General features: G+C 36.6%; 1 protein-coding gene across 1 annotated transcript; it reads left to right on the top strand.

Moving 5' to 3' along the window:
- Nucleotides 1-11,983: 11,983 nt before the first annotated feature.
- Smp_102750 (hypothetical protein) lies at nucleotides 11,984-20,092 on the top strand (the record flags this gene model as incomplete). The annotated part of the gene is made up of 8 exons (XM_018789640.1): nucleotides 11,984-12,111; nucleotides 12,149-12,287; nucleotides 13,201-13,372; nucleotides 14,323-14,495; nucleotides 15,028-15,136; nucleotides 15,329-15,475; nucleotides 17,962-18,140; nucleotides 19,845-20,092. The coding sequence occupies 8 exons, from the start codon at nucleotides 11,984-11,986 to the stop codon at nucleotides 19,953-19,955; spliced, it is 1,158 nt and encodes a 385-aa protein (XP_018655063.1). The 3' UTR covers nucleotides 19,956-20,092.
- Between the last annotated feature and the right edge of the window lie 1,335 nt (nucleotides 20,093-21,427).

The following is a 21,427-nucleotide window of genomic DNA, read 5'->3' as shown; positions in this document are numbered from 1 at the left end:
GGACCGAACGTCGCCATCTAAAATGTAGAAATTCCTAGGTGTTGTAGTGCTATCAACTAGTGATTAGGCAGAAAAATCAACCCCGAAAGTTTTCTAACCAGTCAGCAAGAAGCGCGCGAATCCGAAAAGCATTTCAGCTGTCAAACAAGAGTGTTTGAGATGATTCTCTCATAACCATGAACTCTTAAGTCAGTTCTGAACTTCCTCCTTATCCGCAAGACAAAAATGATAGGGTGTCATGGAAAGAGTTGAAGAGGAAACTCAAACTACAAGCACTAAAATCGTCCAAGAATCATCCGTGTACCGCTTACCAGAAATGCCGATGAAGATGTTATTTTGCTGACTAATCACCTGATAAGATCAGGAGGGAGCAGAGCGCAATCTCATCAGAGAAATCCCTAAGGAGTCTGGCAAGACGTTCTCTCACAGATGTATAATTGTGCAAGGTTTCTTAGAAAACGCGGACCTTCACTACACAAACCCTGATATTCTGGAGTGGAAATCCGTAAGTCAGTTCTTGAAGCTCAAGAACATATTGGTTCAAGAAGTGGTGCGACCAACCAATAAGGGTGGAGATTCTGGGCCACATCTAATGAAAATAACCTTCGCATCCTTCCATGTACGGGCTGTCACTCTCAAAGCAGTTCGTGTCAGTAGACGTCGATCACCAACTTATTTCCAAACGCTTCCGGACAGGTCACACGATATAAGAACCAAACACATAACAAGTTCGAATTGAAAATTCCACTCGTGAACTGTCAAGATTATGGTAAAAACGTTAGAGGGACAGGGGCCACTAACTCGGAAAACCCTGTGTAGTTAGATTGCCTGTCCATTCACCTAATGCCTATCCAGATAAACGAGACGAAGTTCATACGTTTCAAATGGAAAGCATAAACTGCCTATATATGAAAATTGTATGACGGAGGGGTTGTCGCGTCTCACACGTCTTGCATATACTCATATCCTGATTTTAGGAGAGTTCAATCTTCCTAATGTCAGCTTTGCTGAATATACGTGCTTCAGTGCTAAGGTTATCACTGACGATTTCAATTATCCTGGGATAAACTGGAGTGCTGGTAGTTGTCAGTCAAGTAATGATGAATTTCCCGCAATCCTTGACCTGCACTGCTGGTTACAGTGGGTTCGTACTCCAACAACGGGTGATAATATACTTGATGTAATATTTAGTGGAGATGTCATCTAACTATCTGTACAAGTATACAACCAGTTTGAAAGCAGTGACCATAAGATAGTAGCTTGTGCCCTCCCTATCTATCCATCTTATAACCAAACAATTAAAAAAACCTGTCAATATAGAGACAATAAGCATGCTGAATGGGACCTCTTGCGCTCACTGATCAAACTCAGACTGGGATGAATTCTTCTCATGTAATGGTCTCATAGATGCCATCAGCATATTCTATTTGATTGTTAACTCTTGTCTAGATTCCTTTGCACCAATTAAAACGTACAGGTTTAGTAAACCTTACGAATGATATATACCAGCTAATTGTCGTAATAAACTAAGACGTCTACAGAAACACTATTTTAAGTCAAACGACTTCACGGCAGTTGCACAAATAACAATAATTTTTAACCAAATTAAAGAGGAACATAGGTTAAACGCCATTAATGAAGAGCTATTAGCACTAAGTACTAGCTCAAAAGTGCAAAACCTAATTCTCCTTTTCAATAAACTCGCTAAATCAACTCAAAATGTTGATATACCATTCATCCTGCATAATAACAGTTTTATATAGGACTCTAGAACTATAGCAGACCTTTTCAGTGGTATTTTCGCAAGTGGCGAAAAATCCATAAATGGCGCTGTTTCAAGAGTTATGTGCGTGACTAGTAACTCAATAAAATCACATTCTTGAAAATTAGTAAGGCTTTAAATATCCTCAAGGTTTCGAGAGGTCAAGGAAAAGACGGGATTTCACCATTTCTCTACAAGTATGGTGGTCCAGATATTCCACTTCTCCTAAAGCTGTTATCTCTCTCTCTATGGAATCAAGTACTTACCCTTATTGTTGGAAAACCGCGTACATCATACCACGTTACAAATCTGGAGATAAGACTGAAATGAACAATTATTGGTCGATAAATATCACTCTAGTTATCTCTAGGATTATGGAAAACATTATTAGTGACGAATTATCCAATTATTTGCTGGCTTTATCAATGATAAGCAACACTGATTTCCTAAAAATCGATCTTGTATGACATGTCACTTGAGACTTCTTCAATTTAATCTGTTCTCTTCGTAGCCAAGGATACCTGGCATTAGTGCTATGCCTGGACATTTCTAAAGCCTTTGAAATGGTCAATCACCAACTTCTCATAGGTAAACTCGCGTATTATGGGGTCCAAAACCTTTTGCTTGCTTGGTTTGATTCCTTCCTCAGTAACCTACATCAAGTAGATAAAATTAACTCTTCCTTGTCCAACGTCGTCCCTGTTAGAAGTGGTGTAATAAAAGGTAGTGTCTTAGACTCTTCGCTTTTTTTAGTTTTTATCAATGATATTTGCGTGTTTTTGTGCGGGTAATCTCCTTTTGTACGCAGATGATCTTAAAGTACTTTATTCATTTTCTCCACATGAGCCGAACAATATTCAAGATTACATCAGCACGGAGCTTAACAAGGTAGCACGGTGGTGCTCAAAATGGCAGCTGAAGCTTAATACAGCCAAATGTGGATGGATATGCTTCGGTGATACTATTCCACTACTAACTATTAAGCATTGGTTATCGTTCATATCCAGATGCCTTGCTGCCACTCGGTTTCTTTCTTTTTTTCTCTCTTCAGAATCTTGCTCTGAGGGCGAAGCTATGTAACTTCTGACATCTGGAACAAGCTCGACGAACGCGCTTCTCCAAAGTCGTAGTTCGCACCAGGCGCTCCACAAGTCTACTTTATAACAACTATAAACTTAAAATTTGCATTGCATAAGTACTTAGCACGACCAAAATCCTAACACAATTTTGCCGAGATTGGACCTGGTGTGTAACGTGGACGCGATAATTATTTGTAAAATATTCTGATGAATGAACAGCTATCAACTCTTATAGATTCTATTTACCAAACAACCCTGCTTGGGATGCATACTGTGAACCAGTATATGTTGTAACTTGTAGATCATGCATGTAAAAATGGCGTGTACATGCCCTTGCAGAAATATATTATTATTATACATCATTCAACTTAGGTCTTACCATAAATGGTGAAGTGTTATCTAGATTACACACAGTAGTAGACTTAGGTACTCCTTCTACTTGTTTTTTACAGAACATGGACGGGATGACCTTTTGGAAAATATTTTGAAGAAAACACAGTATATCTGAACGAATGAACAGCTACCAACTTTTATAGATTTTATTTACTAAACAACCCTGCTTGAGATGCATACTGGGAACCTGTATATGTTGTAACTTGCAGATCATGTCTGTAAAAATGGCGTGTACATGCCCTTGCAGAAATATATTATATTATATTCTGACAGAACATTACTTTCAGACATTTCAGCCGTCTCAGGCGGACAACATTAACGAGAGCCTTACCTGCAACTAAACAGGACTTTCAGAAGTAAACCTAAGCGCCAACTCAGTGTACCGGAAACTGCAAAACTTAAACATGGACACTTCTCTTGACCCGGATATGGTCCATTCTGTTATTCTGAGGGAAGCAGCTTCAATCTTGACAACACCTTTTAGAATGATCTCACATCCACTACACCAAGACAAGCCACTAGAATCTGGAAAGCGGCTCACACCACACCAATTTTCAAAGGACGTTTACACGAAAGACATTCGAGCTAACGGCCGTTAGAACTTATCTCAATATCCTCAAAATTATCGGGTCCCTGATATGTTACGGTCTACATGACTACTTACTATCCATAAACTTCTTTTCACCCTATCAGCACAATTTCAAGAATGGTCGCTCTTGTGTTGCCAACCTGCTGACAGTGGGGGGTAAATGGACAACCATCCTTGGTCGCAAGTGTAAGATTGACGTCATATACCATGACTTATCACAGGGTTTCCATAAGATCGATCATATATGTCTTATCAATAAGTTCAAACGATTAGGTTTCAGACCACCACTAGTTGATTCATTGTCTTCGTGCCTAACAAACCGACATTTTAAGGTCAGGGTTAGCCCTAATTTTTCTCAGGCTATGGAATGTCCTAGTGGGGTTCTCCAGGGTTCAGTACTAAGACCTCTTTTCTTGAATTATATAAACGATCTTCCACGACAGATATCTTCTGACTTATTAATTTTTGCTGATGATATGAAACACTGGAGTGACATACGCAACCAAGAGGATAAACTGCCTCTTCAGGGGGGATTTGACTCAACTTTAAATTTGGGCAGATGAAAACGGACTTCCAACATTTCAAAGTGTAATATAGTCCATCTGAGACTCCTTAATAGTATCCTAGTTATTATTATTATTATTCAAAACCATTTTGTGGGTACATAAGCGTCGTGAAGAAACTATTTCGGGTTTCTTCAGAATGCTGCAATTTGGTATAGGTTGAGTTAGTCGAAACAACTTACTGGGAGCCCTTTAAGAGAAAACCTGACGTATTCTATAGAACAAAGCATAGCATCTCTCTATATATAACTGCATATTTTTGCCCTTCATTCTCGTTAAATATACCTGTAGGTATTGGTGACCCACTGCTACTATATACGGAAGCCTGTTGAGCGAAGATTTCTTCCGTTCCGTCTATAACCATTTGAAATTGGGCGAAGGGTGAATTTTTGTGGGTTTAAATTTTGGTTATTTCTCCAAAAGCCTTGAAAGATTTTCCCAGAACCAGTGGATATTTTTAAAACGTCTATGTGGAAACCCTAGGCCAACGTAAATTCCTAATTAGGAAGAACCACACAAAGTTTAAACTCTGCAAAACAGTGATCAGTTTACACAACGAAGTCAGTCTGTTGAAATTTGGAACTTTCAGTGTTTAATAAGTTTCTTTCTAGCCTGAAATTTTGTAGCATATCGCGAGAGAGTTGAGAGTAGCGTTCCAACGAGTCATGTGCGAAGAAGGAGTCAATAAATGAACCGACAGGCTAGCAAGCATCTCATATGTAGTGGCTTTGCTTCGTTAACCGATCACCACGATAACCGTTATAATATAAATTTCAACGGCTCAGTTACTCGGTTCTTTCGTATATTCTATCGGCTACTTTCTCTGTATTGTCTATGTTGGCGCCGTCATCTCTGACGGCTAGGATCTACTGTACATTTGATGGAAGTCATTGAAATCACAGCTGATAAAACAGGCTATTGTCCATTTTTCCACCTCCTAGCAAACTTTTCATATGACGTTTTATCTGTGATGGAGTTTCATCCCCTATTTGTACTTGGTTAAGAAGCTGTTCAACAGCTTGTTTGTCACTTAGAGAAACGGTTTTAATTACAGCTTGCTTTGATACGTCGTGTGGCTTTTGAGGGTCTGGTTTAGCTAACACTTCTCGTACGCTATCCACTACTTCATCTGGAAGGAGTATGCTAGTGAGGCCGAATCTATCTCTTCATAAGTTAATGCGGTTAGCCAGAAAATAATTTTCAAGTCTAATAAACTAAAGCTTCGGGTTGGTGACCTTAAAATGGGGAACAGGAAGATTAAGAACCCTCATGGACGGTGTTTGCTGAAAACACAACGCAGTGTTCTCGGGAAACCTGTTTCTAAAAGCATAAACAGCACACAAATATAATCTAAATGTCGCAAAGAGAAACGGACCTATAAAAACAATGGTAATAACGAATGGTACACTTTATAACGTAGAACGGACTTACTAAACCGCACCAATATAGTATGAGAATTATCATTGTTTAATAATGTTTATGAGAAAATGTGTTGAGTTATAGTCTACTTCGTTACTAGTGCTGATCTAATAGTAGACCTTATCCTAAAATTGTAGATTTGTCGTGATGTAACTGCCTAATCTATAAGATCTTACGTGGGGGTCACATTATTGTCTACATTGACTTATTGTATTGTAACAATCAGCAACATATAATGGGAAAACACTTAGATTGCAGATGGAGCAGTATATTTAATATGAAGACTGAGCCATGCCATCCAATGAATTGAATTAATTAAATTAATTCTTCCCGCTTTCTCCACCGTTGGATCTTCTAGCTAGTTAAATGTTGAATATCTATTTTTCCAGTTGCCTCGTGTTCACCTTTTAGGATTATGTGGTTACGGCCCAATGCCACTACGAATGTACGTGCAAATAAAATAATTGGTATAATAAATCAACAACCATGATTATGATTCAGATAATAATCCCAACAGAGACGAAGTACGTTTAATTTTGGAAACTAGATTGGATGGTCGACAACTGGTTCGTGTTCACACATTGGGGTCACCGATTCTGTAGTGGCTTTGATCCGTTATTCAACCACCTCGATAACCGTTATAATATAAGTATCAACGATGTTTGAAGTCAGAAGGTGATGAGAAGCGGCAACTAAAGACAATTAGCGGATAGCACAGATGACAAAGATATGAGCACATCAAGCGAATTGGAAGAAGATGCTAATATGTATGTGTGAGCAAATACAGAGACAAATTTATAGCCGAATCGCATAAGGGCACAGTAATGCGAAGCAAATCTAGTAATAGGATTTGAGTACATATACACATGGGGAAGAGGATGAATCATTGAGTCATATTTAATCCAAAGTCTTTCATGTGATCTGGTGATCATAGCAGTATAAAGAAATAGATGAATTGTTACCATTGAAAGAACACTGCCTGTTAAGTAAGTTAATCGAAGGACTTAACCGAAATTAACCATAATCGAAATTGGTTGTGGATATCTGGTATGTAGTTTCAGTTTGATAAGGACAGTAGACTTGATGATCCATGAGATTCCTCCCAGTAAATCTAAATTACTCCTTGTGCGTCGATAAGTGGAGGTAACAGGTTCCATTTGTTGATGGTTCGATGGAAATGTTGGTAGTCAAGCAATTCTCTCTGGGTTTGTGGACATTTTTCGTGTCCCAGTAAATTCTCAGCTTTGGAAGACAAGAAAATTGACTGCATATCAGATGAAAAGTTGTCACAAAGTAACTTAAATACTGTTATCAAGTCATCTGTAGTCCTTTTTTATGACAGGTCTATCGTTATGCAGTAGCTTTTATTCCAAGAACCAGCTCAATTTTGTTCTTTGAGGCGCATACAACAGCTCATTGTGTCTTTTTATTCAAGGACTTTTCGCTTGTATGCAATACTCAAGTTTACGACGAAATAAGACTTCATATAGAGTCAAAAAGGTTTAAAATCAACATAGCTGAAGGCTCTGTATATTGAACAAAGGGCTATAAAGCCCCTGATGTCTTCATGATTGAGAACGAGGCAATCAATTAGCGATATTAACGTTGTTCTCTTACACTCACTATTCAGACTCATATTTCCAATTTCATGCTGTATTAGCTATACTACTATAACATGCTAACTCGGACTTTTACACTAGGACTGTGTAACTGATATCAGATGAAAAAAACTAAAACAAATCAGGCAACAAATGATGTGGTTATTAGTGTTTCGTATCACTTTACTCTCTTGATGCACTTCCTGTTCTAATAAACAGCCTTCCTTATTCTAACCTTGACTTCCCTTCCATCATTTGAACCTACCACACCGTGTTAAATATAATAACTCATTTTCTTTATTACTGGATTCTTTTGTCTGGAGGCTCTAACCACATTTCACTCTAGCAACAAGAAGTATGAGTTTGATGGACTAATGTATCATACCTTAGTCTGTTCCACATAAAGCATTAAGCATTGCTTAGCATTCATATCCAAGTGCCTTGCTACTCCTTTGTTAATTTTTTTTCAGCATCTTGTTCTCTGGCCACAGTTATGGAGCTCTTGATGCCTCGAATGAACTGGACTTACGCGTTTTCTCGTGATCATAGCCCACACCAAGCGCTCTACGAGTCTGCTTCATAACATTTAAAAGCTTAAAAAGTCGTGTTTCATAAATACTTAGCACAACGAGAATTCGAACACAATTATGCCGAGATTGGATTCAGTGTGGAATGTGGACGCAATGCCATTTTGGAAAATATTCTAGAAACTATACTCAATGTAGTACAAGGGCATGAACGCAATCATTAACACTCTAAGACATCTGCACGAATTTACTCTTATTTACCTTTATTGATCTCATCTATTTAACCACCCTGCTTGGGAAGCATACTGTAGGTAAACTAATGTCGCAAATTGTAGATCATGCCTGTAAAAATGGCGCGTACTTGCCCCGCCAGAAATATATTTGTGTTGTCCCCAAATGTCTTGGTACGGCCGAGAGTGGGGAGAGTCTGCTCTCCCTCTCGAAATGCTCTCACATGGCCACGCGTATACAGCCTCTACAGGGCAGTCCTACTTACTGCCTTCTCGTGGCATTAATGTTATTTACGAAAATAAAAGGACGGAAAGTAAATATCTGGCGCTTTAACAGGGTTGATGGACACGGAAACTACACTTAGGGGAGTTGGAAAACCCTGATTTCAAACCAACGGAGCACATGGGCTCCAGTATCCTAAGGGAACAAATGGCGTATGAATCAATTGTTGGTCACCGGCTACCATGGGACTGCATCTCCTCACGATGCTCCACTGCCTTGTGGATCAGATCTCTGGATCAAAGTCTCCGGGTGTGGTCCCCTAGGAAAACCACCTGTTTCGGTTTGGGCACTCGAGGAGTATCACAGCCGTCACACAAATCTCATTTGATTTGTGTGGTGCATATATATCTGGTGCCCCTTTGTACCAATATTTATGTGTTGAAATAAACGATAAAATAATCTCCAAACTACCGTCTTTACTTTTATTTCTGTCCATGTCCTGGTGTCGTCAGCATATAACAATACCGAAGATGAATTAAGACTAAGAAGGTCACTTAAATACAGTATGAATAATCCTGGCTCCAAAACTGTACCCTCAGACATTCCGTCAAGCACAGTTTCCTAGCTAGATGAATCGGAGTTAAGCCGTTCTCTTTGTTGATGCCCAACTAAGAAATTTTTTATCCACATCTGTAAGTTGTCTCCCATCCCAATATCACTTAATTCAAGTAACAGCCGAGTGTTAGGAACTTTTTTAGAAGCTTTAATTAGGCCAGTGAAGTCAGTGAGATATGGATGACCTGCTCAAGAGCCATGTTGCTTTCCGTCTATACACTTAGGGAAATTCCTTTTGGATCATCTTTCCTAAAAATTTTAAAACAGGAAGAACACCTCGAATACTTTAATAATCATGGTGTCCAGAGAGTGTGTGTAGGAGTTTGTATGAATATATACACTACTAGAGTAATTTCAGAATACCTGAGGTTTGCTTTAACCCTACTTCACCGATGATGTAGTACTAGTGTCTCCTCGTAATGTCAGGATGTCGCATCTCCTCTTAGTCCTTTAGTCAATGTACGAATGTAAACGTTTGGGATATTATATGGATTTTTTGACAAGTTTTTCTCCATACAAGCTTTTGTACTTGCAGAGGGTTGATGAACAAATATTTCGTGCTTCTCCATACTGAGATTTTGTCTCGGTATCCTGAATCTCTCCCATGCTACTTTTCTTTTACTGAGAACGGATTCATTGTAGTAGCCCAACGGATGGGAGAAATAGTGAATCTTGTGTACAAGCTCCTGGATGCTTGCCGTTTCAAAGAGGGACTCTGATTTTATTGTTCAATCTACTGAGCATTTCGAGTGCATAATTTCTCACATGTTTGCTGATCTGGGTTGGGCTGACATTATATGAACATCAGGGACTAGGGATTCATAGTCACTTTTATCTATGAGTGACGTCATCCTCATAATTGGTCAATATGAGATCATGCAAGCAGGATTTGGAGTCCGAGACGCACGTAGTTGCCTCTTTAACATGTTGCACTAGGGATCGTAGACTAAGTTTGTCAACTAGTTCCTGTTTGACTGAAACTATGAAAATAACAGCACGTAGATCCAGACATTTAGTTGATTTCGTGTTTATAAAAACAAGTTATTCATGGCAGTGCATGCAAGAACTTTTAAAGATGGTTGTTCTTCATTCATATTTTGCTTTCCAATATATTATTCCGTTTAAAACAATTATTGGTTATGATTGTTGGCCAACATTTCGATTTAACATGAAAATTAAGGTGATATAAGCAATCGATATTTATAATGGTGGAATTTCCCAAACATTATTATTCCAGCGCTGGTAGGTGGAAATTCCTTCACGTGTTGAGGTGACGAGTTCCAGTTGAAGATACTGCAGATATTAAGGGTTTGACAATGCATTTACCCGTAACACCATTTTAATCGACGTATGATAACTCAGTCAAATAAGACGTCAGAAATGAAGGAGTTCGAAAATATGTTTGGCAGGTTATCGATATGTCGAGAAGCGTTTGGTCTTATATGGCTGGCAGTTGCAATGGATGCGTAGAACAGCGTATCCACTCGTGGTCTGGTGCGGATGCGTGATCTAGCGTCTTTATCTGGTGTGTGTCCAGTAAAACTAATGGGATCAACGTAATTGTTAAAGAATCATAGAGCTTTTAATTTCGGTTTTTTTAACCAATACAGGTAGTTAGGTTCCTAATTACGCTTCTGAACATGTTGCACGATCAAAAAACACAATTACTGTGCTGGCATTGACAAAAATTAAAACTTGTTCAGGTAACTAGGTGGTAGCTATGGCAACTCACGGTAGGTTTTTTAAAATTGACTCATTCTAGCGCATCAAATTACCTACTCCGTTTTGATTTCAAATTTATCTTAACCCGTGGCATGTTTCGTTGCGATTTATTTCTTATTGCTTTTCTTATTAAGTGTGAATGTATTTTGTGTTCTTTCTGGGCAGTCGATCTACCTTTTCAGTTTCAGTTTCAGTTTGGAAAGGACAGGAGGCTTGATGGCCTGTGTTAGTCCTGGCAATGATGATCTCTCAGCTGATCCAACTTTCTTTTGAAGGAGTGGATGGATGGAGCCTCAACCACGTGCTGAGGTAATGAATTCCACTCGTTGATGATTCGATGGGAAAGTCGGTAGTCAGCTGACAAGTAATTCGTTCTGGGCTTGTGAACTTTTTTGGAGTGTCCTCGTAGATTTTCTGTTTTGGAAGACAAGAAAAATGAGGGCATATCAGGTGCAAATTTATCACTAAGCAATTTGAAAACTGTAATCAAGTCGCCTCTGATCCTTCTATATGACAGCGGGAATAGGTTTAGCTTGGTCAGTCTAGTACCTTCTTTTGTTCTTTTCTTCAGCTCTTCTCAATGTGCTATGCACGCTCCCCCTTAGTACACAAATAGATTCTGGCTAGAGGCCTTGAGATTAAGGCATTGCAAAATTTAAAATTGCCAATGTTAAGTGTCGGTTTTTCTGACTGGATATCATGGTTCTATAGTCAGGATGGACTAATTTTGGACTCTATATCTTTTAAGACCCAACTCCTAATCCTAGAACCGGTCTACCTCAACCTCAAATACTGAAAATGCCAGCTGCTAACCTTAAAACGCAATCCTAACTGTTTACCTTAATACTCTAAACACTAATACTTTTAGCCCTGGCTCTTAATCCTAAAACTACTAAAAACTAGCTCCTACCCTTAACTCTGCTAACGTGAATATACTGACCTTAACAATTCATTCCACAAGAAAACCATCATTCAACCAAAAATGTAATGGAAACCATGAGTTTTCGGAATGGGCTGTCCGCAATAACGTTTTAAATTCTCGTATTGGTCAGTTTAATTTTGACCAGTCGCTCAGTTTCAGTTTCAGTTTGGAAAGGACAGGAGGCTTGGTGGCCTGTGATGTGCTCACTGAGTTTTTGGCTCAATTTTTGTCTTGTTTTTTTCTCTTTCAAATCCTCCTATATACTGTTCATACTTCTCCAGCCTGCAAGTTACCTTTAGGTTGAACACAGACCTATTAAAAGCTGAACGTTACACGCAATTATGAGACACCTCCCAGCAGCTTTTCCGTTTTATCCTCTTGCAAACCCAAAAGGTGTGGAACATAGTTGTGAAGTATGCTCTAAACCAGCCTACTTAAAATGTGGGGTGTGCCGGATCACGTATTATTGGTTTGACCACTATCATATGAATGCATTATATTTCTAGTGGAATAGAGCATCAAAAAATTGATTGGGTAGGAATTCATAAAAAGATATGTTTGGATTTAATATCGTTTCGAGAATCTAAAGGATTTGTATCAAAGGACAAGCGTGAGAAGAAAAGTGAAGAACTTCAAAACAAAAATGTAAGTGCACCTACATTGCACATGTATACTTATGCTTGGTGAGAAGCCCCTATCATACTTTTGATACAGGGGGATAGGCGATATGGTTACCAAGGTAAAACATCTTAGTGGTGGGCCTGAGTACAAAATATACTTTGTTTGTATTTTATTAGTACTATATTTCAATATCCTAAGATTGTACACAGTTTGTCACTTGCCTATTGAGACAATTTTCTCATGACATTTGAGCCTAGGGTCATTTTTTATGATGACTCTAACTAGACAATTATTATGGGATACATGTTTCATAGCAGTTGTCCATCTGCAACTCAATGGGTGCATATTGAGTTCACTAGTTTCGTTGCACATTTAGCCTTCAATAATAAAGATAGTAGGTCGGTTAACTAGTATTAATCCTCGTGTTATATTTTCCAGGGAAAATCCAGTTTCCCTTTAAAAGTGTTCACTAGTGAGGCTTATGTTACATGTTTGGGTGGGGTGTCCAAGTCGTTGATCAGTCGATGAGGAAAATGGAGCCCGACACAAATCGTTAAACATATATTGTAAGTGACTAATCTATAATTCCTGAAGGTCGAATATTACCTAGCTCATTTCTTATAAGACAACCTTGATTTCGCTTTATTTCTATAACTATCCATTGGCTTGTTCGAATTTCACTTTAAATGACACTTCTTCATAGTTGTAACCCATTAAAAGTTACTTTTAAGTAGTTTACTTCAAAAATCGTTTCGGCGTTTGTTTAAGTAGTCAGAAATAAGAGTTTCCCTATGTCATACATTAGTGAACCTTGAGAGTAGTTATTTAATTTCGCTATTGTATCTCAAATATATTGAAGTATGTCGTTTTAAATTTAGAGTGAGCTTCGAAACTTGGTTTATTGGTTCAAATGTTTCGTGTTATCCAATTTATGCAGCTTGATCTGGTCCGGCTTACTCAGCTGGAGGCTCAGAAACTTTTGTTTGAAGGAAAATCAGAGGAAGCCCTACCAGCTGCTTTACAATGTTTGAAGTTTGCAGTGCGCGCATATGGAATAGCTTGTGTTGAATTAGTATCACCCTATCTAGTTCTTGCGGAATCATGTATTGGTAAGTAGTTGAATTATTGGTCAAATACTTTCCAAAGAAGTATGAAAGGTTATTATGCTCAAAATTCTTGAATGTGTTTCCAACTTACACTTTTTTATTAAATCTCTAGTATTTCGATATTCGCCTATAAACACAGTCAGGTGGTTGCACATATGAATCTTCTTTAAAATTCGTTCTTTATTGTAATGCAAAGGTCACAAAATTGCTGGGGCCTCAGATGCTACCTCATACTACTACTTAGCATTGTGTTAGCTCTTTGATTAGCTTTGAGGAATCGAACCGAGGCTACTGGTGATGAGATTTGGCTAATGCCAGAAAAGACTTATCATTCCCAAAATTTTGTTGCTAATCAGGATTGATGATGATCCGCACACAGATAGAGTTTGGATCTTACTGAACCACTCCACTTTCCCAAATCAAACAGTCCCGGTGACTGGTTCTGAAGCAACAACTTACATTTAATAAGTGAGGATTTTAAATCCACAGAACCTGTGATCTTTCATTTGTATTCCAACCTTATCAGAAGACTTCTAAGTACGATTAAATATAACTTCTATATAAATATCTTACAAAACTGGTAAATGCAAATCTATTTGTAGAAACCTTTAAAGCTTCAATTTGAAGGGGAATGCGCCCCCCTAAACACAGCCACATGAGTTCGAATACGTAGCTTTTGTCAGCATTTTGTACTTGTTTATTACTTGTTGATGGATCATTACAAACTTTCTCTTCATCCCTTCAATATAGCTAGTGTAGGTGTTTCGGTTTCTAGTTTCCTGTTTTAGTTGTTTACCAGCAATCTATCTCTTATGGCTATACACGTTCTAGTTCTTGGTGTATTTTAGATCAGTTTTTTGAGTAAGTTGGAAGAAATAATGACTGCAAAACGTGATCATTGAGAATTAATAAATAATATGCGTATTAGCTTGATTACTATTTTCACTATCTAGGTCTTGGGAAACTGAATCAAGCTGAGACTTACCTTGCACAAGCTCAGTGGATAGTACTTAAAGCACAACATGAATGCTCAAATAGTATACAATCACAGTTACATCGTAAACTTGGTTTGTTATATGCTGCTAAATGTAATTATGAACTAGCATTGGAGTGTTTGGCGAAAGATGTGAGTCTACTAAGCTCTTTATCCTTTCTTAAAATTATTGAATATTTCCGTATTGTCAAATATATGTGTAGGTATGCTTCTACGTACATTTTAAACTAAGGCGACAAGTTATGGGAAGTAAAAGTTAAAATAATGGGATAATTTTTTAATCAGGGTAAAAGAACTGGGGTTGGTAAAAGCATTTCACTAGTTAAATGGATATACGTCATGTTATCTAAAATTATCGTCATCAATATACCATTCAGCCTACAATAAAACACCACAAACTGTTTGGTAAGTATCAGTAGTTATCAATTGTGGACCCAGGTAGAAGAAAACTTAGGGTACAGTGAAACGCTGGTCATTGATGCTACCAAGTTTTGCAAACTACAATCAGTAACAAATCGCTTTCATTTCCTGATAAGTACTGTCTAGAACCTTGCTTCACTGATTTACACTTTAGTATATTTCTCGTATTTTACGTCCTATAACTTTATTTGGTATCTACTCATTTCTCAATATTGCGTCTCACATTATTATATCCTATTTTTAGATATTTTATGCATCCCTTGAATATGGCACCGATCATATACGTACAGCTGGTGGTTATTTTCAAATGGCTGAAGTGTTTTATGCAATGTATAAAGCCAATGGCAACAAAGGTTCTCATGATCAAAACTTTCCAGAAAAGTCAGCTGAATTTGTGTATCCCTCAGTTACTCCAGAAATTTCAGAAATAATTAAACTAAATAAGTCTTACGGTCCATTGATTTATGAAAGGGAAATGAAATCAAACGTCAGTTTTTCAACAAATTCAGAGTTTTGCATTCAACCGCCTTTATCAAAAGCTCAAGTGGTTGACAATCTGTATATACGTGTAGTTAATATATGGGCCAAACATTTAAGGGAATTAGTAGAAAGCTTGTTATTCAAACCTGTATCCTCTGAAGACGTTGGTGCTGTTATGGTGGAGATTACTGAAGAAGCTAAACAAACCTTAGGTAATAGCATGTTTAACAATACCTTACTATGATTGTTAGAAGTATTCAGATTGATTTGGTAACTGCTTACTTACGTCTGTTACTCTTCATTGAGGAGAATAGGCCGCCCACCAGCGTTCTCCTTCGAACTCTGTTTTGAGCAAACCATTCCAGTTGTTTCTAGTCGCTATTCATCCTTTTGATGTCTGCTTCCAAGTTTTGATGCAATGTGTTCTTTGGCCTCATTCTTTGCCGTTTTCCTTCAGGATTCGAAGTTGATTAGCTAACTAAGAATTCCCGAAATAGTGCAATTTAAGGCAGGTAGAACTAGATGAACATAACTGGACGTATTTAGAATTCGTAAGAAGCTCACAGTCAAGTACAGAGGAATAATTAGTTAGTACAAATACCACACGTACTTAGTTCTGATATCAAAACCAACTTTTTTGAGTGTTGCAGATTGTAAGGTCTACTGTACAGAAAGTTTCTAGGAAATTCGAGGGATTGCTATTGTCTACTTCTGGAGTACTTTATATGTAGGTTTTGTGTTTTAAATGAACTCCATTGTACAGAACCTAAGAAATTACTCGAAAATTTCCTAAAATTGTATTATTATAGTTAAGCTAATATCATAAAGAATCAAGAGCTCAAGCTGTTGCTGTTGTTGATATTTCGAACTGATGATCTGTCCACAATTAATCTGGCAATTTATCACCTTCCTCTGGCATCAGATTTTCGTATTTTTTCTTATTATTTTCATCAAATCACATTCCTCTGGGAAATGTATGTAAACTTTTTGTGGATATGTTCTTATGTTACTGTTCTCTATGTATTTTGCCTAAACCCTTTGATCTATATTGGGTTTCGAGAACCTGTAAATCATAATTGGCTGTCTTAGTGGCTAATTACACTTTGTTATGATTAAACAAACAACTTTCGTTGTATTATAGATTCTGTCATATAGTAAAGTCAAGAATGTAATGGACTTTTTTATTAGCACAAACTTACTATCTTATAAAAGATAAGGGGTGGAATAACAATATTATGTAGTTCCCATGTTCTAGTGACTCATTCACGCGAATTTACAGTGCATGCTTCCACAACTTACTAGCCATTAGTGCTTCTCAGTTTCTTTTTTTACCTGAAAAGTGCGTTGACATTCGCACAAGTTACTTCCAATTTACTAATCATGATAGACGTCTCGTTTTATATTCTGCGTGTATTCGATAGTTTGTATTATATCACTTCAAGAACTGTCGACTCGATAAAAGGTTTTAATTAAAATATAGCAGACATAATGTCGTTTATTTTTTTAAAAAAAACTCATTCACTGTTTAAAGTCTATTATTATTTCTGCCCTGTGTACTTAGCAGTAGAGTACACAATATCTAATAGTGATCACTCCTCTGTCGTTTCTCCTTTTCTTCCGAAACTCCGTAAATTGTCAGTTTTACTTATTGATATAGTGAAGGAATGTCATTGTAGAACTTGTCTTGTGATATTGTAGGATCCATTTTTCTTGCCTCATTTATTCAATAACAAATAAAGAGGATTATTGTTAACGTGACATCTCCGCGACTGTTTTCACAACAAAATTAATCGTAACGTTAAGTACTATATATGATGTTATTTACTACTCACTGTGTGATTAGTTCACCTATTTCAGTTCTTTAATGTAGTTAGCCATGATTTATTCAGTCCCGTAATGTTATTTTCAATTACTCGATCATATGTGACTGGAACACCTTAGAAAACATCAGATTCTTCAGGGTTCCTAATATCCTTCGCCAATGAGTACAATATCGCAACATTTCTTGTACGAGCTTGTTATAAATTATCTTTAAACGTGAAATGATGGATATATTGTACTGCGAAAAAAATCATTTACTTAAACGATATAATCGTATTTATATTTTCATATCATAAATAAGTCTAATAAAATAGAATGATATTGGGTTAGTAAAAAGGTAATTGGAAATGTTTTACAGTGATTAGAGAAGTTGCTTGATAGTTTAAATGATAATCCAAAACAGTAACTTAAAAACAAATCATTCATGAATGATAAATGTCTACTTCACAAATATTAGGCGAAAGTGAATAAGGAGAAAAATGAAGTAATAACTTATAAAATTAGAAAGATGTTTTAATTGTAAGATCAAGATAGAATATAGAACTGCAAGGATCAGTTTTAGGATGGTGATTTTAGTAATCGTATTCCTTCATAATCGAACTGTCAAACCTTTTAAATAATTCTACAAGCTACTTCTAGAAGAGCCGCCTGTAGCGCCTCCGGGGGCTACTGCCGGTCCCAAGCCCGGGTAAAGGAGGAGGGTTGGGCATTGGGTTAGCGACCCCATCCCGTAGAAAACCAACTCGCTAAAAAAAACCGGTTCGAGTAGACTAAGTATTTAAGACTAGAATTGATCTCTTTGTGTGTACCCAACTAATGAGACATCTTATTATTGTATCTTTTTTGAATAAAAAAATATACTGATTATAATTAACAGATGATGCACAAAAGGCTGAAGCTGAAAAAATGCTGTATGCAATTGAGAAGTATCGTAATCAGCGTATCAATGAAAATGAGCCCGATGCAATTACTTGTAATCCAGCCAAACCAGATCCAAAAGTTCAATTGTATTTGACTTTGTCAATGCTAAACTATATTTTAGAAAGAAAACAAGAAGTAAGCATTTAATAGTTTTTAAAATAGAATCAGATTTTAAACTATTCTCTAAAGTTTCTTATGTACTTTCTAGTATGTATATCAAGAATTCATGTAGATATTTTGACCTTAATCTCGTAAAATGTTGTTAGAGACTCTTACACAGGTTTATTAGTTAATTGTAAATAATATGGATGTCATACTAAACTCTATCTAGGAGATTTTAGACTAGTAATTTCATTCAAATCAATCTGTAACTTAGGTGTTCTACAGTTATCCTTTCAAAATGCAAATTCCTTGATAAATACTGCTTAGATATTCAAAGTGATTTTTTGAGTCACTTTAATATTAGTGAGATTAAGTAGTTAACGTATTGAAACACATGAGAAAAACTGAATGTTAACTAAAAATAACATGATTTATTGTAAGCTAACTAAGGAATTAAGTTATACTCTAGCAAAGAGCTGAAAAACGATGTAATAACGTAGTGAAATAGACGAAAGCCTCAAATGTAGTGCGTTGTAATAAGGATTAGGGTACCATGAAAAAAGAGACTGACACATATTTGTGGTCTCAGGTATGTGAATATTAAAATGGAAATTAATTTTCCACCAGTTATTGTAGCATATTTATACCTGATGTATGCAGAAATAACGCTACTGGAACCCTTAATTTTTTTTGAATGAAGATATATTGGGACACGTTAATGAAATATTAGAAGTGACGTATGTAAGTTACCCTGTTTAAATATATGATGGTTTTCCTACTATGTTTAGACAAAGTAACTAGTTTATATTGTCTAAACATAAATAGGCAAACTTCTATTGATATTTAAGTATAAGTAGTCGTAAAACGATGAGGCACTATCAAAAAATGTAGTTACTTAGATTCTGTTATTCGATTACAAAAAATACACATGGCAGATTTGTTTATTTTTAATAAAACGTTGTGCACAGAAAGTTTGCATTTGAATTAATATCAGCGAACTTAATAAGTCAAAATTGTGTCAAAAATATATGATTATTGCACTATAGGCATCTTAAAAGTAGTACATTAATAACAAAGTAGAACAATGTCAAACTTTCAGTATAGAGTTATGGAAATTTTTGATTGCATTGAAATCATGAACCAATCAATCTTAGAACATTCAAGACCTGAAAACACTAGACTGCCGTTTGGTCCTAATATGGGACTCCTCAGCAGTGCGCATTCACGACCCTGCGACCATCTTCCATTGTTTTCAGTGGCTAACTGTCTCACACCCGATACGGTTAAACTTCACTGATGATAGCTTCTCACCATAACCTCGAAAATCACCTTTCAAAGGTGAACACATAGTAATTTTCAGTATGAAGTTGTGGAGGTTGTTGAATTTCGCGTTCGCACAAGACTGAAAGTTCAGTATTTTAATCCAGCTTGCGGGGTCGTGGATGCTCACTGCTGAAGAATCCCATACTTGAACTAAACAGTCATCTAATGCTTCCAGGTCTTTAATGGTGGTCTAGTATTAATCGGTTCATGATTTCAACGCATTGTCAAACTACTTATAAAATATTTAAACTTAGGATGTTCAAGGGATATCTTCAAAATTCTACTAAATGTGCATTTGAATTTTTATCAAAACAAAGCTATATAAATTAAATTACCAAAAAGAATTACTGTCGCATAATTTTTTGCACTATTATTTATTATTGATTTCGCACATTTTATTTCTTTACTTACAAGTCTATACAATATTTAATCGAAGCCAAAGTTGCAGCTGAATTTATGGTACAACATCCAAAAATCACAGCGAATATCAATTTGATGGAACGTGCTTTAGGTGAAAAAAAATAATTTAACAAATTGCACAAAAATTATTTCAGACAGAAATTGCTGCTTCTTTTTCCTTAGAAAAATTTATTTGTCCGTCTCTTCATGATTAATTTTATAAACAGAAATAAAAGAATATTTTTCTTCTATTTGTTTCTATACTGCTTAAAATCAACAAATAATATAATTTAAACGTCAGAAAAATCTACGAAATAAAATGATGCTTTAAGATTGTGGAGATTTGTAACTCAAGTGGATAATTTTGGTGGAGTTTTGTTCTCTGTGTTGGATGGTTTGGTCATGGAGCTTTGAATGCTCTTTTGAACAACATCAACACGTACTTCAGGTAAAAGTGTTTGAATTTCTCCACATATGACTCACAGTTTATTCTGTCACTTTTACCTGAAGTTTGTGCTGATTATGTTGTTCAGAAGGAAAATGAATGTTCCACGACCAAACTATTCAGCTCAAAGAATAAAACTTCACCTGAATGTGATACTGAATGAGATGAGTACTTTCGGATTATGTTGATTATTATTAATATTACCATTGCATCTAGCATTATGAAACATTCAAACAGGTGGTTAGTCAAGGTGTAGCAGTCATTGTTTACTTTGTGTGACTAACATTTAATATCATTTTTGCAAATATGTACATTACTAAGCAAAGATGGATAGTGGCTAGCAGTGGAATCCAGGACGCGCACTTCATCCTATTTGGTACTCGTCAGCTTAATGTACCTGCATCTCAGAGTTGGTGTTCACTCTGAGACCCGAACCCAGTACCTTTCGCTCCAAACGCCATCGCGTTATCCACTCAGCTACTGAGTCCTGATGACCACTTGCTTGTGAAATGGGTTGAAGTTTGAATTAGTATGGATAGATGGATAGACTATAGACTAAAAAATACTTTAGTTAACCTCGTTACAAGTGGTTTATAATCACTGAGTCCAGAGTAGAGCTCAATTGTCACATGTTTAATAGTGTTGGCTGAATTATAATGATGTTATAACCAACGTTATTAACGATAAACATACCTATCTTTCAGTACATTTTTGATTCTTATCCAATAATAACTTTTTTTGCTTCTTCCGCTTTCTGATTTGTAACTGTGGGTGGTCTACAAGTTTTAGTGTCGTTAGTTGTATATCGTATTCTACCGTAACCAAGTAGATGAGGCAACAACCAGTCAGTATTCTATCTGTCTGTTCATCTATGCTCACTGGTCAATCACATTTCACTAGCCATACACCTGTAAATATCTTTTTGAGTATTGTGGGTTGGATCTCTTTGGGCCATTCACTATTAAAGGAGATAGACGAACGTGAAAGTGAAGTGTTTATTCACTTGTCTTAAGTCAACAGTGCATTTGTGAATGGTTCATGCTCTGTTATGGGGAACGTTTATTTTGTTACTCCTAGAGTTTGTAGAGTGTAGAGGACCATCAAGGTGATATTAACCTATGGAGAAACTACCCTGTAAGGTAGCTTTATATAG

Source organism: Schistosoma mansoni, chromosome W (assembly GCF_000237925.1).
Source record: "Schistosoma mansoni strain Puerto Rico chromosome W, complete genome".
In the NCBI taxonomy this organism is placed as follows: Eukaryota; Metazoa; Platyhelminthes; class Trematoda; order Strigeidida; family Schistosomatidae; genus Schistosoma; species Schistosoma mansoni.
This window is presented reverse-complemented; position numbering and strand designations above follow the sequence as displayed.